This window comes from Pseudorasbora parva, chromosome 2 (assembly GCF_024679245.1).
Source record: "Pseudorasbora parva isolate DD20220531a chromosome 2, ASM2467924v1, whole genome shotgun sequence".
NCBI lineage: Eukaryota > Metazoa > Chordata > Actinopteri > Cypriniformes > Gobionidae > Pseudorasbora > Pseudorasbora parva.
The window spans coordinates 27,023,160-27,041,982 of NC_090173.1; the positions used below are offsets into that span (position 1 = coordinate 27,023,160).

Consider the following 18,823-nt stretch of genomic DNA (forward strand, 5'->3'; position numbering starts at 1 on the left):
GTTTAGAGCAGGAGGCGCAGGATCAATGGGGCCTGTGTGTGTTTGTGTGTATATGTGTGGTTCAGGTTTACTCTGTTATGGGAACGAAATGCCCCCACAAAGATGGCAATATCTGAAATCCTTTATCTTGTTGGGAAATCTTTTAGGCATCATCAATCATCATGAGGAAAGCAGCTTATAAATCATACCAAGTCAAATTGTAAAAATGCTTTTTTTCTGGGTAGGGTTAGTGTAGGGGGATAGAATATATACAATAGTTTGTTTAGTATAATTGTCTGTGGAATGTCTCCATAAAATATGAAATTAACACATTTTGTTGTGTATTCAAAAAAGTGTGTGTGTGTGTGTGTGTGGAGACCAGTCCAGAGATTTGGACTGAGTTTGCTATAGTAAGCTAGTAGTGCACAAAATTATATTCATGATGTTATATGCATAGAAATAATCTTTAATGAAAAAAGCAAATAAAAATTGAGCATTGAAGAAAGTGTCTTTATAAAAAGCATGACACTATTAACTATAACAAACATGCAGGATTCCCAAACTTTCTGGGCATTGTTGATTAATATCTCCCCCTAGTGGAGGTCGGTAGCACTGCAGTAATCCAGAGGTTGTCAGTAATGTTAATGTTAAAAGAATATGTTGTTGTAAATGATACTTATACATATGTTGTTATATATATATATATATATATATATATATATATATATATATATATATATATATATATATATATATATATATATATATATATATATATATATATATATATATGTATGTATGTATGTATGTATGTATGTATATATATATATATATATATATATATATATATATATATATATATCAAGCAAGGAAGCATTAAACTGATCAAAATTCAAAATTGACAGTTAAGTTATATAATGTTACAATAAATAAATAAAGACGACAATTTGTAATGTTTCACCATAGTTTGTAATAGTTCTTTGATGTAACACATTGTTAACACAAGTTTAAACAATTCATGTCATTTATCATTTATATGAAGTCATAAAGTTTAAGTATTAATATACAGAACTTTAAACTTTTATTCTCTCTTTAGGAATGAAGCGTCCATTTAGTCCTGTTGAAGATGGATCGAACAGACTGACTGAACAGATTGGGCTTGAGGTTGTGTCCTCTGACGGGGTGGAGTTTACCAGACAGGACACCCCACCAATAAACCCTCGTCCGAAGCGGGAGCGCAAACACAGGTCGTACACACTCTGTGAAGTGTGCAACATTCAGCTGAACTCCGCAGCACAAGCACAGATACACTACAATGGCAAAACACACCAGAAAAGACTCAAACACATAAACAACAGCAACGCAGGTATGATATGTGTGTCTTTCTCTGGTGTTCCTGTCATAAATGGAGCTCAAAGACTGGAGCTTCTAGCTTAATATTATCCACCCAAATAGGGTACAGTGCCCTCCACTAATTTTGGCAGGCACTTCTGGTAAATATGCACAAAGGCGGCTGTGAAAATATATCTGCTTTGTTTATCATTTTGGTCTTTCATTTAAAAAAAAATCACAAAATTCGAACCTTTCATTTTGAAGTAAAACAATTGAAAGTCAGGGCAAACTCACATTATGAAATAAATGTTTTTCTCTGGTTCATGTCGGCCTCAATTATTGGCACCCAATTATTGCAACATCCTTTTTTGAGTATTCTTCTATAACGCCTGTTTGGAGAACATCTGACAAGAGATCAGAGACCATTCCTTCATACCGAATCTCCAGATCCTTCAGATGCCCAGCTCCATGTGGGTGCTTCTTTTCTTCAGTTATACTCTTCAGTTTCAGGTCAGGGGACTGGGACGGCCATAGCAGAAGCTTCAGTTTGTGCTCCGTGACACATTTGTGTGTTGATTTTGATGTTTGTTTTGGATCGTTGTCCTGATGTAAGATCCAACCACGGCCCATTATAAGATTTCTAGCAGAAGCGGTCAGGTTTGTTAGTATTTGCTGGAATCCATGATACCATGTGTCTGAACAAGATGTCCAGGACCTCCAGGAAAAAAATAGGCCCAAAATAGATCCAGCTGTATATTTAACCGTGGGCATGCGGTACTTTTATCTCTGTTTGCACCAAAACCTTCTGGTTGATGGTTAATCTGATCACAGAACCAGGTCCCTTTTCCACTTGTGTCTGACTACTGAATATGCTGGAGGATGTTTTTGCATGAGCAAGGAGGATTTTTCTTGAAACCCTCCCAAACACACATTTTGTTGATACATTTTTTTGTTGATGGTGGTAATTTTCAATGCTTTAGCTATTTTCTTACAGCCATTTTATTTTGGGAAACTCAACAATCTTCTGCTGCACATCAGAACTATATTCTTTGGTTTTACTCTGTGATGGATGATTAAGGGAATCTGACCTTTGTGTTTCCTCATTTTTATACTTTTGTGTAAATAGTCACGCAGGTGTGCAAAAAATTTAAACGTAAATACCGCAGAGATATTTTTCTCTTAAGAAGTTCTTGGGGTGCCAAAAAATGTGGCCAACATGCATTAATTAATTCAGTTTATTTATAAAGCACGTTTAAAAACAACCATAGGTTGACCAAAGTGCTGTAAATAAAGTGAAGATAATATAAACAAAATTAAAAAAATAATTATATATCCTATGCATAATTATAACCCACCATTGGAGAAAAACATTTATTTCATAATGTGAGTTTACCCCCACTTTCAATTGTTTTTGAAATGAAAGGGTCAGATTTATTTTCACAGCAGCCTTTGCTCATATTCATCAAGGGTGCCAGTATTAGTGGAAAGCACTGTGTTTTTGGATCAACATCCTTTATTAGTCTAGGTCTAGGAAATGCTTACTTAGAAACAAATCAGTGCCCTCTGATTTTGGGGATCTTACTGATTGGTTTCTAGAAGGTTGTCCCGGGGGCCAGCAGATGATGTTTATCTGGGAGCATGTCCTTCTTGGGATATGAACCACGTTGTGTGTGTTCTTGTGCATGTTGCTTAACATGATTTACTCGCGTAAGACAACATTCCTATCAATCAATCATATTTTATAGTGTGCTCACACTTGGCAGGTTCTTAAAACAAACTCAGGTGCGATTGCTCTGTTAGTGCGGATCATTTGAATAAGTGTGAATGCTGCCATCCGAAACCTTTTCAGGTGGTCTCTGTCCACTTTCAAATGAACTGCGGTGAGGTTTGACCAAAATATTTCTTTTTTCTTTAGGTTCAGGGTTAAAAAGAACAGCGAAAAAAGAACCAAGACAACACCCTTATGTGTAGGTCTAGGCGTAGGGGTGGGGTTAGGTCAGCCAATCATTTTCCTCTGGAATTTCAAGGCTTGATTTGAGCAGGGGATTCCAACCTTTTTGACTCATCAGTCCCCACACATGATGACGAACTCCTGTCTTAAAATATAAAATATAGTTATATATTTTAATGTATAAAGACTGGATTTTCCCGTTTGGTATATGATTGTGATAGCAATGTTGCTTCAGGACCAACACAATATGTTGATCCAGGAGCATGTCCGACTTGGCTCAATCATGTAATGCTGTTCATGTAATGTCCAAAAATTGAACGCACAATATTATATAAATGCTGTGTGTTGATTTATTTTTTTATTTTGTTGGTAACCTAATATTTCTTCCTAATATTAGTAATAAATGTGTAGAAATGTTTCTACATAAATTGATTCTACATTCATGTTGTCAGCTGAGGGCTGACACAGGCATCTTCTTGTAATTCATACCCTTACACCTCATTGTGTCCATCTGCAGTTAATATGTGATTTTGACTCTACTCGCTTTTATGTTTCCATGGTGATGCAGCTTTAAAGCGCAGATGATAGGTCAGGAAGGAGCATTTCAAAGGTCCGTGAGATGCTGATTGTTGTAGTTATGGTGGTAAAGACGGGGCTGTACGTCTACATGTGGGCCTGGAGATAATTGCAGGAGAGAAAGTGAGGCAGCTGGTGGCAGTTTTGTGCCGTGCAGCCTTATTTCCACAAAAATGGGTGGAGTCAGACAGAATCTTATGATTATAGGTGGAATTTGTCGATTTATTTGAACAACAGTGGAATAATCCACTAGCACAATTCATTCCTGGTCCTGGTACACAATAACAGCGCTATGCACAAACGCATGCAGATAGCAAGCACATGCAAATTCCACGCACACTCAAAATTCAGGCCTATTTTCCTTCTCTTGTAATGCAAATGCGAAATTAAAGCTAACTTCCATGCTGTTGATTCTTAACACATAAAGAGACACACGCATGCACGGCCAATCATATGAGCAGCAGTCAGACCCACTTCAGGTGCAGGCTCTCATACAAATAGATCATAATTACATAGCAACCAAACATGTTCACCATGGAAATGCTCGACGTGGCGACGCCCCCTTCAGCAACGGGGTACAGGCACTCACACTCAGAGCCAGCTAGATTCTATGCACTGTGTGTGTGTGTGTGTGTGTGTGTGTGTGTGTGTGTGTGTGTGTGTGTGTGTGTGTGTGTGTGTGTGTGTGTGTGTGTGTGTGTGTGTGTGTGTGTGTGAGAGAGAGAGAGAGAGAGAGTCAGGGTTTTAGCATGATTCTAAATGGCATAGCTCTGTGTCGATCCCATTTGTGCATGGCGTTTATGGAGAACTTTTGAGATGCATGCCTGTGTGTGAGTGTTTGCTTTCGAGTGCAAAGATATAAAGGCTCATTGATTAGCCATTCTGCTAGTGTCCGACAGCATAATAGAAGTCAAATTAAACTGGACAACCCTTCCCTTGAGCGTACAACAATGCCTGAAGCCTAACCACACACACATACTGTACCACACATCTCCTTGCATACACATCCCAACATACACAAAGCAGTGACTGACTGATTCAGGTGTATGTTTTTCTCATTTTAAGTGGACAACACTGTACATCAGGGTTCAGAAGCCAGACACAATATATAGCTAGATAAGCATTTAATTAAGTAATAGCTTACATTTTTGGTACATTATTATGCCAATTAATTTGTCTATTCTTGTTCCGCCAATAAAAATAGCTCCAAATAAAGGCAAAGCATTATCAGACACTGCACACCTCGGAGAAAATAGAAGTAGTGTTTCATTCCTGGTATTTAAACTAATTATTTGTGTGAGTGATTCAATGATTCATTCATGAAGACAATCAATTGTGCTGCGTCCAAATATGCTTATTTTCCTACTATACGAAGAACAATTTGTGAAAGAGTTGTATGTATGAATTCACAGTAGGCAAAAAGTACCTGGATCACCTACTACCTACTATATAATTGTAGTAGATGTGGCCATGGGGGAGGAGTTGTGAAGTGACTGAACTGGCACTGGGAGGTCACATGACAGCGATGATGTAGTATGTCCAGATTTAATTAGTTTTACACAAATTAATGCTATATAGAGCATACTTTTTTATCAGTTCAAACTAATACAGTTTTTTTTCCAGTTTTTTTTTTCAGAGAGCCCCGATTTTCAGGGACATCCTTTATTTTCGTTCCTTAATGAATCGGTGTGCTTGAATGAATCGTTTGAGTGAATCATTCAATGGTTCACTCAGAAAGACCACCTCCTGACCATAGACTGTAAAAATATATGGACGTAGTGTCCGTGACGTCACCCAAAGGATTCCGATAAGCCCTTCTGAAGCTTATAGTATGGGCGAGCTGGGAGTTGCCATCTTGTTAGCGAGTCATCGCGTGTCACTCCCGGATAACAGAAAATGGGCAAAGAGGCGGGATGTGCATGGAGCTGAGGTGACGCAATAACTATAGACGGCAGATAAATCGCTATCCACTTGTAACCACGCCCTTAATTATGCAGAACTTTAAGGCTTTATATAACGTAAACAAATGAGTTATAAAAAAATTCACCTCCCTCACAGTTGTCATGAAGATCAAAATTTGCTGTATAGGCAAAAATTACAATTTGTACCAGGCTGTAAACATGTTTTTTTTCTGCTGTAAAGTTGAGAATTTTAACATGGGGCTCAATGAGATACTGCTCCCTTCTGGAGCCTGCCTCTAGCCGCCAGTTAAAGAATTGCAGTTTAAAGTACTTCCGTATTGGCTTCAAGAGAGATCGCGGGAGGTTGCCGCTTGCTCCTGACACAGGGATGCAACCTGCAGGAAGAGTGACTGGGGAAAAAATAGTACTGACTCAGAAGCTTGTTTTTTAATATATAAAATTAACTTTAGAAAACATTGAACATTTTAATGTAATTTAAATGTAATTGCGTGCAATAAATTAAGCAAAAAGCATAGGCCTTCTAGGACTGTAGCATACACTGTAGTGTACTTAAAACATTTTAAAATCATTCCACTTATCAGCAGTTAAAACTAAATCCTATGGTAAAACTGGAAATCAATTTTAGAAGAAATAAATGCTGTGTGTGTGTGTGTGTGTGTGTGTGTTTCACATTCATGTCAGTAGGGAAAGGCAAAAGCCTGGAAACTTGATTTACTCACACACACACACACTCTCACACACACAAAGTAACAGCCTTATCACTGCTCACCTTCTGTTGATTCCTCCAGGCCCCTGTACTCAAACCCACATAATCAGCATGACTGCACACACACACACACACACACACACACACACACACACACACACACACACACACACACACACACACACACACACACACACAAACAACCATACATATATACACACACACGTGAGATGTGCATGCAGAGGACATTCCGGCTATCTTTTATTTTGTTCGAAAATTATCTTAGCTTTTATTTTGTTGTTTTTAATGTGTTTGGATTGTATGCATATACACATTTGCTATACAATTCTTTTATGTTTATATCTCTCAGAGGATCTGCTTTTGTCCACATACATTAACGGGCCACTCTTGCTGACACACCATTTTACCTTACTATCCCATCTATTTAGAAACATATTTCCCCCTCTACCCGTTTCTCTTTATTTTCCAACTCCTCTCCCTCATTCTTCATTTCACCTCATTCTAATCTTATCTGTCCTTCCCGTTATCTCAACACCCCCACCATCCCAATCCCCAGACAGGGGCATTATGGGTATGCTAGGTAATATGACTGCTGAGAGTAGCAGTCTTCTCTATAAGGCTGCCCTGGACACCCACATTAAATAGCTGTACATAGTAGATCTGCTCTGCATGTGAGTAAAGCTCAGTCTCCTCCTCAGTCGATCCTAACTAAGAGACGTCATAATGTACCATTCAACATTGTGAGTAGTGATAATTAGATAATGGCCAGACTATAGTGAATAATTTACCAACATACTGTTCCAAATTATTATACATCTTTGTCCTGTGTCAGCCACCGTAGCTTCTTTATGTGCTCCGGAAGGGCAGGGTGAGCGGTGGCGAGGTTCCAATTTGCAACCTCACCACTAAATGCCGCTAGAATTTACACAATTTAAAAGAATGACAGGGCTAAAACAACTTCCTTGTTCAAAACCAGTCATTTATAAAGACAGTCTTTCCTGCTATCTAATAGTGTAATGATGTCAATTAAGTAATCGTCTATTGCAAACACTAACGGACCCTTTCTCAAAACCAAATTCTGCAAAATATTTATTGAACAATACTATTTTAATAAACAACAATAGCCATTATAAAAGGTGATGGGAAATAAACAAAAGCAAACAATTCAGTCAAACGTACAAAAGCAGCGCTCAGAAAACTGCATTCTCGCCTTTAAAAAAACTCTTAAAACGACATTCCCACACACACAACAATAGTATTTGTAAAGAAATATGGTGGATTTCTCGACCGCCATGCCAGTCGCAGCGAGCAGAATGATACAAACGCTCAAACTGTTACTAAAAGATTGCATGCAATATAATTGTATATATTTTATATATTTATTTATATATAATTTTATTATTTTACAAAATTGTTTTATTACAAAATCTATTTATGAATTAATTTATCAAATATTTATTTTAAATTGTCATATGCTGTATGGTCATATATTGTCATCAGCAGCCACCATGTTTTCTTTACTGGTATCTGCTTTGTTGTTGAAAAACCAAATGACTAATTGTGACCTTTAGCAACTCACTTAACCACTTAAATCTTCAAGTGTGTAGAATTGTATTGTGCTGTGAAGCTCTTTGAATAAAAAAGGTGTCCGCTAAATAGCAAATACTTGTGTGTGTCATTTAAACCAATATTTGCTTTAGTGAACACGTGCTGGTATCTTTGGGGTATAGTTCTTCATCTGTGTGTGTTGTGTATTTGTGTATTCGGTGTTTGCCTTTCTCTGTCTTTCATGCTGTCCGTCTCTGGTCTTCTCTAATGCAGCATGAGGTATTAGATTAGTGTGTGTGTGTGTGTGTGTGTGTGTGTGTGTGTGTGTGTGTGTGTGTGTGTGTGTGTGTGTGTGTGTGTGTGTGTGTGTGTGTGTGTGTGTGTGATTTATTAAAGTCTGAAATGTTCTGCTTGAGTGTGCCTGCACAGCTGCGTTTTTTCTGTCATTGCAATGTACTCTCCCTCTCTCTCCCTCCTTCCGACTTTCCTCTTTTATCGCCATTTCATGCGATTATTCACAGCTTCTCTCTTTCATCGTTTCACCCTATTACTCATCTCTTGTCAGTTCTCCGAGACTAAGATGGAAGAGTTAACTAGTTTTTTTATTTAAAGATTTTGTAATCTGTGTATTAAATGATTCAATTTTGATATAATTACTTATATTTCCTTATTCTAAAAAGTTTGAATTGTTGGTAAAACTGCTGAGTGTGTGGTTTTCTTTTTTCTTTTCTTTTTTAGACCATCAAATAGAATTTTTAAGTTAATGACATTGTCAAGCACCCTATCTGCAATTGGTCAGTCAAACAGGAAGCCCCACCCCAAACTCACACCATTGGTTGATCCAGTGCTGCTAGGTTGGGCTACTGCCAACAAACAGCAAAGCTTTTACACTCTTCGTGAATTCAACAATAGCTTACTGTGCACAAAAAGTACACTATTTTAACGTCATAAAAAAATCTCACGTCTGATTTAATGTTGTGTCATATACACTTGCGGTTTGTTAAGATTTAAAACTAGAAGTCAGACAAATGAAGCACAACGCACACAAAAAGTGTATGGATTCAACCTTGGGGCACATTCAGGCGTGATGATATTTCACAGCGTAACACTTTACCAAAGGAACGTCACATTCGGTTCAGAGAGAGACACCGGGTCTTTCATTGTTATTCATGTATTAATTTATGCACGGGTAGTGAGCGAATAGGGCTGTAATATGCAGATGAGTTAGTGTTTCATGATGGAAATTTTCCGGTTGGCTGCTCTGGGTGGCTGCAGTTAATGATAAAGTATGGCAAAACGACAGGAACAGAGGGCAAAAAAGACGGAGTGTGGGGGGGTGGTATTTATTACTGAAAAAAATCACAGAGGCATTACCTTCATCAACATCAGCATTATGGCTGTTGTCATCAGTCTCATCATCACCGTCATCATCGTCATCTGCGTTTTAAATCACAGGGGCATAATGTGTCTTGTCAGCAACTCTTTCCAATGATTGCCTTAACCAACAGCGAACAAATCACAAACACCCTTCTCTATTATACATCACTGTTCTTCGGTGTACAGTGTATGCTGTGGAGTTTGTTTGTGCGTGCGGCGTCTTTCATGACATTGAATTATTTTTCCAATTATACATGGCTGTTCTCATGTTGTAGCTGTGCAACAACTCTTTTCATGCAGATGAAGGACAGAGAGAGGGAATGCTAGAGTCATGTCGAGAAGGCTAAAGGTTCTGAGCGTGTGTTTTATTGGGCAGCGCTTGACTGAGCGAGACTTTGCTTGGGGTGATGTCTGTAGCGTGTAATTAGGATTTCATCATTTCTCTCATTCAGGCGAAAAATGGCACAATCTGGATTTACACCCACACACACTATGAGAAGAAACATAGTCTTCAGCACACTTGTAGTCTTCCTCTCGGTTTCTGGTGCCTTCTATCACACACACTCACTCATACTGTTATTCTCAGTGGTTAAAGCCCATTGGCTGGTCAGGGGAATGGATGTCCTAATCCCTTTATCAGACCAAACAGATGCTGCCCCAGAACAAAGCGGGGTCCAGTGCGAGTGTGTGTGCTTGTGTGTGACATTGAGCGTGGGTCACTGGAGTGTATGTCTTTGACTCAGGCTAATAAGCTGCTGTGAAATATTCCGATTTTACATTCTCAGCAAATCACTTCGGATTCATTGTGACATTCATATTATGGGGAGTTCAGTTGAATGTTGCAGAAAGGACCTAAATTCACATACACACTCTAAACACACAATTCATCATGATTTATTTTGTAATGTTATGTAAATCTTTTTGTATCATTATTTATATATAGAAAATTTAATCAAATTAATTATTTATAAAATATTATAATAATTATAATTATAATAATATAATTATATATATATAATATTGCGAATGATTTTATATATATATATATATATATATATATATATATATATATATATATATATATATATATATATATATATATATATATATACTAATATAAAAAAACAATATATTTATATTATAAAATATATTTTAATGTGTTTCATTTATTGAATTATTTGTAATGTATTCTATTTGATTATGTTTAATTATTTTGTTTTTGAAAGACATCTGCATTTATTTTGTCAAAAATACAGAAGTATTGTGAAATATAAGAAATAAAAAAGGTTTTTTATTTAAATATACTGTATTTCAAAATGTAATTTAATCCTGTGATGTCAAAGCTGAATTTTCAGCATCATTACTCTTCAGTGTCACATGATCCTTCAGAAATCCTTCTGATATGCTGATTTGATGCTCAAGAAACATTTATTATTATTATCATGGTCTGCTTAATATGTTAAGATTATTATATTTATATTAATTTTGATGATTGTAATGAATATAAACCATTGATTTGAAATAGAAATTCGAATTTATAATAGAATTTTCCAATATATATTATTTTATATTTTTATAATATACAATATACATTTCTACACTAATCAAAATATTACCTAGATGTTGCTCATTATCATAATATTGTCGATTTGATATGTCTTGGCGTATATTTGTGTATGGCGTTTGTGTTGAGTTTTGAATATGTTGTTGGGGTGTGAGTTAGGGTTTGTGCTGTGTGTGTTTAGTGTGTTGTTTGTTATGAATGTGTTGGTGTCAGGGAGTGTTTGTGTTGTGTGTTTTTCCTTTGTCAGCTCTTGTCAGTGTCAGATCTCCTCAGTGCTCTGATGGGCAGTGACATGCCCGCACAGGAAATGATGTGCAGGAAGCAACCTCAAGCTTCATATGACACTATGTTGGCAGACAGCCTATCTGTGTGTGCGCGCTTGTGTGTGTTGCATATATCTCAGCAATGTCAGCATCTAATCAAAGTAGGGTAATGTTGCGAATGACTGTGATAAATCTCTCCCTCTCCCTCTCTCTCCCACACACGTGCACGCACACAAATAGTCCTTTTCAGAAGTAAAGAAATAGTTCATAATCAAAGTCATATTTTACTCGCACTCATGTTGTACTATACCTGTATGACCTTCTCTTTCATTCTTAAACACAAAAGGAGGAATTCTCAAAAATGAATGGCTCGATTGCAAGAGTCATTCCTTTGCTCAACCTTTCCTCCCATTTTTCCCCCTCTACTTTATGGACTTCTTTTACTGGTTTTCCAGTCTCTCTCTCTCTCTCTCTCTCTCTCTCTCTCTCTCTCTCTCTCTCTCTCTCTCTCTCTCTCTCTCTCTCTCTCTCTCTCTCTCTCTCTCTCTCTCTCTCTCTCTCAGGTGCTTAAGACTCAAACTCCATTCTTTCCATTCTGTTTTCCGTTCTCTCCCTAACTACACATATGTATTCGTTCTCTTTGTCCTCCCCCCAGCCCCTGTCATTATTCCATAGTGTCATGCAGCGGGAGTGCCAGCAGTGTGGGATGTTGTTTGCTTTAGGTTGTAAGCCTTTTTGTACTACGATTTTCCAGGTTAAGTGTGTGAAAACTCTTTCTCTCGCGCATATTCATATTGCTAGTGGCACTAAATCTTTAAGTTTGTTTTGTTCAGAATCTACATTGCTTGTCATTGGCTGCTAATTCAAAAATCATAAAAACATGCAAATAAAGGGGAAAAAATCTGCATAGAACTCTTTATGTATTAAGATATCTTTAATGTGCTGCTCTAAATAGGCACTTTTTATAATGATAGTAAATTTGTTTCATAATATAATTTATATAGAAAACAAAATGAATCCAAAAAAAAATCCATGACAACAGCTGCATTCTTTTTTTAAGTTCTACAAACACCTGTTTTTGTCTTTAATGAAAATTTGGTGTATTTATTTGATGTGTTTATATATAGATTATACACTAGCAATAGTCAGCGCTTTACTTTGAACTGGTGAAAAGAACAGTGAGCCCAGGTTTATCAATCTCTTATAAGCAAAATGGGATCTTATCAACCTTGAAAATCTCAAGCTGCCAGTTTCTCTCTCTTGACTTAATCAGCAGTTTTTCTGTTTGACGGTCTGTCTTATCAGTCCGATTCGCTTGGACCTGTGCTAGCGTTGAGGAGGCAGATGGTGGAAGCTAGCATGGCCAGACAGGGAGACGCTACCATGTGCTCATACCAGCCATTTGGATTAAAAGGTGCAATTAAATTATGAAAGGAAACATGATAACAAACACTGCCTCACAACAGCATTACCCTTTCAAATGAAATGCTCATTGTACTATAAGTATAGGCAAAAGTGCCTGTATGGTAGATTTGTTCCAATTGTTCTGAGTGATGGGACTGATTGGCAGGCTGCTTTATTTACATCAGCTGCGTTTTCAGCTGAAAGGATTTCCACTGAGTGCTACGCTAAGGTCATGATACTGCTCTAAATGTCTGTCTGCATCTGTAATAGACTCTTAACGTTACTGGAGGAGTAAATCACTCTTCCATCACCTCTTGTAATACGCCCTACTGCACTCTGGGAAACTGAAGGCTTGAAGACTAATTGCTGAATTATTCAAATGCTTCAGGAACAGTTTTGACTTTTGAGAACTTTTGACAAGTACTCAACGTTCTCTACATTTTGCTCATGCAATTGTGTGGCTACAGGTCTTGGGACTGAGGTCTTTTTGAATCAATGTGGTTTGAAGAATTCCCTTTGGAGTTCACAAAAATAATTTTAAAGAATATTTCCACATTATAGTTTTTGCTTATTTCGGGGGCTTTTTTTCATGTTGACAATAAGTTATTGTATTGATGGAATAGGATGACTTCAGATTGAATTCCTAGTCAATGGCAAAAAATGTCCCAATCAACCTAAATTCACCCTAGATCATTTAAAATTATTATCACTGTTATTAGTATTCATTATAAATCATAGTTCTTCTAAGTATTTTTTTTTTTTTTGTGGAACACAAAAAAAATTACTATATGTTCCTTGGAAAAAATAACTACGTTTTTGAAACAACATGAGGGTGACCTTTATATAAACTGGGAGATATAAATAAAATGTGACGCTCTTAAAGAGACGGAATCATTTACTTGATTGTTTTATATTGTTTTCTTACTTGAGCACAACACACAGAAAAACACTCTTCTGTTTGTGTGTGTGTGTGTGGATGGATGGCGGAAGTATTTTGGCAGGAAGAGGGCACAGCTGTCTCTGCTGTCACCGCTAATGTCTCAGAGCTTCAGGCTGAGCAAACTGAAACACATACACATATGCACACAGAAACGGCATACATCGGATCACAGTTTGTGCTGCATCTACAATATTATGTAATATGTTGAGCGAGAAGAATCATGGTCACAGTACATACCTGGAAGCAAATATTATGCAGGAAATTCATTTCAGAGATTGTATGTGTCAAAGAAAAACAAGGAAATTAATAATCTGTACAGGGAGCATTTATTTTCTAAGTCATTTGTCAAATACAGCTCACAACAACATCAACCACCTCCAATGGAAGCTCTAGCTGAGAGAGGCATTTATGGCACCAGTTGGGGGTCCTCAAACTAGGGTCCAAATGCCCCAGAGCACTGATGGAGATCACATGCTGTAATAAGTACCGGCCATCAGATTCACTGAAAAACGAAAGCACTGTTTAGTAATGTGAAACATTACAGAGTAGAAACATTTCCTATTCGGTTCCTGTTCTCGCCCAATCATTCACAGACTGCACTGGTTCATTTCTGATCAGGCAGCTGGCTGACATTTCACTGTTCGTCTCAGTTCACTTGTCTGTGCTCACAGCGTTCTAGATCAGAGTACGTGAGCTGCAGAACGGGGAGTAACATTTTCCTGAAAGACAGAAGTGTGAGTTTGCTTCGGGTTGCTCTTTAGTATGCAGAGGGAGGTATACACGATGATTACACGATTTGAGGCGGGAAAATATCCCTGTTTAAATATGCCTAGACTTTCCTACTGTATAGTGAAAAGATGTGACATAAGTAGCAAGTCCGAATTTGTAGTATTTATAAAAGAGTGCAGGCGAAAAGGTTTCTGTATATTGCATAGCATATTTGACAGCATCCCACGAGTCCAGGTGGAGTCATAAATGCTGGTGAAGCAATCTGACTGATATTCTACAGGATATTCCACACTTCTTAATGATCATAACCTAAGTTATTCATTAAATGGGGCCTACCTGTTCCTGTTATTTATATTTTATTTGTGACGTGATTGTGAATCACATATGCTGCTCCAGACAGGCTTTTAGCTTGATACTTTGGCTTCTTTTGGAACGCTCTTTTCAGTACGATTTTTTTGTTTGTTTTTGTTTGACAGCCAATCAGAATCCACAACGGTGTTGCGCGTTTGTGTGGACGCTAATAGTTATTGTAAAGTTATTCTTGGTGTGAACAGGCCTCAACTGTCCGGATTTTATCTGAAACTAATTACATGAATGTTGCATATAATACGACACTGGATATTTAATACAAAACTTGTATTTTTATTTTTATTTTATTTTTTGCTTCATAATAGTCTTAATTCTAGAATCCCAGTAAATGTCTCATTGAGAGCATGTCTGCTAAATTATCTAGAATCATTGGAGGTAGAAATAAAATACCACCCCCCTTCACAGACGCGCACAGAATTATTTAGCCGAAATCAAGGACCATGAAAGGAGAAAATAGCACCAGCTAATTTTCCCATCTGTGCCGTTCGTTCAGGTTAAGCGCCAGGCAGCAAAAAGAGCGAGAGAGAGGAGGTGGTAGTGGTGGTGGGGGAGTAGATGGGGGTAAAAGACTGTCGATCATACTGTCTCCCTCCTCCTCCTCCCCGCTCCCCGTCGAGGGCGCGCAGATCAGCGGAGCACTGCGCGCGTGTGTAACGTTCCTTCTGACACATCAACTCTAGGAGCAGAAACAAGAGTGAGACTCGTCGAAGAGTGAGGGACTTGAGGGGAAAAGTCTCATATCGAACTGTCGGAGAGTATTTATTAACCCTTCAGATATTTTTTCTTTTTCTTTTGGTTGGTTTCTTTTTGGAAACCAGGATATTTTTTCACAACATGCTTATCGGTAAGTCATTTCCTATAGAGATATTTTGTGTTTGTGTCGTAGCATAGTCTGTATGATAAGTCTTTAAATGTGGTAAGTGTCACGCTTGTTCTGCGTTGAGGATGCCTCGCGTGCCCAAAGTCCTTGCTGTATGCGCACTGACCACCGGCACGCGCAAAGCTTTTTAGTCGAGGTGTTGATTCGTGTTACTGAATCGATCCGAATGAGGCTGAAAACCAAAACTTTATAAGAAATATAAGGCAGACGATGTAGAATTTTCCAGAAGCATAGAAGCTTCAGAAGTGATTTTTCTGTGTGTGTGGCAGATTTGGTTGCACGCGACGCTGGTAGATACGCGTGCGACTGTCATACGCATGCTATCAAACGGCCGCCCGCGTGTCAGTCAGCCGTTTAACTGGAGTGACGTTTGGTCCAGTCAACACCTGTAAAACCCCTGTCTTCATTTTACAACTCCCGCCTAAAAGATTTTTTTGGACCCGCAATCCCGGTTTAATCAGTAGCAGGTGCCATGGTCCTCGAAACACGTTTCCCCCCACAGTTGAGTGCCAAAGACCGATGTACAAAGACAAAACATTTGAGCGAACAAGAGATGATGAGGAGAATGGTGTGTAAATTTTGCTCATTCCTCATGGCACGGCCGAGCGCATTGGAATGACATTAAAAAAAACTTTCGTGCTCTCTCTCCCTCCCTCTCTCTCCCTCTCTCCGCTTACTCGCTGGTCCTCATAGAAAGACCAAAGGCTGCAACTACAGCAATGCAGAAATTAGCTTTTACGCATCGTGAAATTGTGTGCGATTTTATTCTGCACATTCTATGAGCAAACATGGGTTTACAAAAATACAACGACCTGATAAGATCCCATTTATTCGCCGCCACTGTTTTAAATTGTGTAAAATCACAACGTATTTTATTTTAAGTTTTTTTTTTCTTTTTAATTAATACGAAAGGGTAGTTTTCTTTTCTCTCTTTTTAAAAAAATGTATATATTTTATTTAAAGTCCTCATTTTAAGTAGCCTACATTTTGTATTTTCAAAGCACCCGGTGTTCCTTGCAAGAGCTCAAAGCAGCGGAGCGGAAAATTAAAAATGATAAAGGATTGATCCTGCACTCGCTGAAAATGCTTTATCAATAACGCAGCTCATTTAAGGAAATCGTTTGAGTTTTCTATTTTTCTTAGCTCGTGAATTTCGTTGGGATCGAAGTCATTTGTTTATGCATTGCATCAAGGTGCCTTTTCTTTTGGGGTTTTTAATTTCTGATTTAATAGCTTTTAATAAACGGTGTGCTTTATATAGATGTATTTAAAAATATATCGTTTATTTTTTATTGTCTTTTGTGTATATTATTTTGGGTTTTATTTGTAAAAAAAAAAAAGTGTTACAATTCTATTGCAGTTACTTTTTTTCTACATTTGAATTTAAGTCTAGAATTTCTGTCTTTTAACATTTTTGTTCTAAATGTAGTTTTTCATTTTAGAATCCATCATTTAGATTTTTGTAAGTGGGGCTTTTGTAAATATATGAAAGGAAACAGGAAAGGTTTAAATGTCCTTCTCACCTCCTTGCTCTCAATTTCTCTCATTATTAGCTAGATGCCAATGCTCTGTCCGCTTAGCAACACAGACAAAAAGACACACAGATGTTACACAGCTATACAAAGTTACACAGAAACAAAAAAAAAGAAGCTGTTTAAATAAAGATGCTCAAATTAAATCCAAGGAAATGGGGAAAAGACAAAAAGAGCGAGACGTGGAAAAAAGGAGAGAAAGCGGCAGAATGAAATGGCACCAGCATTCACTCACAGTTAGTCTGAAATCAGCACATATAGTCGATCAGCATCAAGCGGATGTGTCTATATGTTAATATGTTAATCACCCTACACTCAGGCATGAATTATCTGCCAATGTGAGGACCTGAGTAGCTCAAGCTAAGGGGACAAAGGTCATGCCCTTGACATTCTTCCACAAGCATTGCGCAATATAAACTACATGCATTGTCTATACATTGACCCTCACTTCTTAGTATTAGCATGACTGGTCAGTATTTTATTTCTGTGCTTTTGACGATTCGTCAGAGCGCTTTGCATAAATCAGCGGCTAATTAAAGTCTTATCAGTCTGTTTCTGCCTCAAACATTCTCCTCTGTCATTATGGAGGTGTATGAATGCGAGTGTGTGGCACTCTCTGGGCCGAAGTCACACCGCGATCATTGGATTTTTTGGCTCTGTTTTCTCAACCCCCCTTCTCACTGTCATGGTTTCAGTTGTCGTGGCAGCGCCCCAGCCCGTGTGTTTATAAGTATGGGGAATGCGGTAATACCATCCCTTAAGCGAATGCTCTTTGCCAGCCGCATATTACTACAGCACTCTCTATTTGACATTTATTCAAATATTGTTTTTCATTTGAAGTAGGAAAATATAAAAAAAAGGTTTTAAAAAATGTTCCTGAAGGTCTGGTGACGAGGAGAAATATGTTAAATAAACTGTTAAATTATTATAAATAAATATTTTCTGTATTATACTAATGTTGTTTACAGTTGTGGATACTAATGTTGTTTATAGTGGCCAAAGAAAATGTAATATTGAATGTGACGTCATGTATCTTTTTATCTTTTAAACGTGGCTCATCCAATCCAATATATTTTTTTTTAAAGAGATTTGATCCAGATTCTTGCACCATTCGTCAAAGAGTTACTGTGCTTATTTTACCGTTGAATCCCTCATCAAAATCAGCACCTTTGGAAACTGCGACGTCTTTTCGTTGTCTGGCCTTTTTACATTTTGGCTTTCAGCATGGCCTCCACATATTCACCACCCCGCATTTATCAGTCGATGAACACATAATGCGGCGGACCGATGCGTCACATTATCTGATGTCCAGAGCAAACTGTCTGAATGCTGCGTTCCTTTGTAGGGTTCCGTGTTTTGGCTCGCCGGAGCCTCTCCTTCGGTAATGGAGGTTATATTCAACTCATCTATTTAGTGACGCAGTGAGTGTGCGTCTGCTCCCTGTAGAACAGCGTATGAGTGACAGGGCAAGTCATTAAAATGAAATGACAGCATGGGCTTGATTGGCCTGTCAGTACGTATGATGTGCTTGTGTGTAAGTGTGTGTGCGTGTCACTATGACAAGAGGGTAAGGCATATGCTCTCAGCAGGGGTTACGAGATGAAAAATGACCGTCTATCAATGTATGTATGTGAATGTTTATCAAAACAGGCTGTGAGTGTGTGTGTGCGATGTGCTGAGCTGTTTCTAAACACAGACAGCACTTGACTTCATGACCTGAAGTGAGAGAT

General features: G+C 37.9%; 1 protein-coding gene across 6 annotated transcripts in view; it reads left to right on the top strand.

The window, feature by feature from the left end:
* The window catches only part of znf385c (zinc finger protein 385C), a 129,494-nt gene that overhangs the window by 33,817 nt on the left and 76,854 nt on the right, over nucleotides 1–18,823 (top strand). For 5 of the 6 annotated variants that reach the window (XM_067414154.1, XM_067414164.1, XM_067414183.1 and 2 more), the window contains exon 2: nucleotides 1,076–1,345. In XM_067414154.1, coding sequence (XP_067270255.1) covers nucleotides 1,076–1,345 — 270 coding nt within the window. Of the gene's footprint in view, nucleotides 1–1,075; nucleotides 1,346–15,254; nucleotides 15,526–18,823 lie in introns of those variants that run through there. The other variant, XM_067414200.1, reaches the window with a different exon arrangement.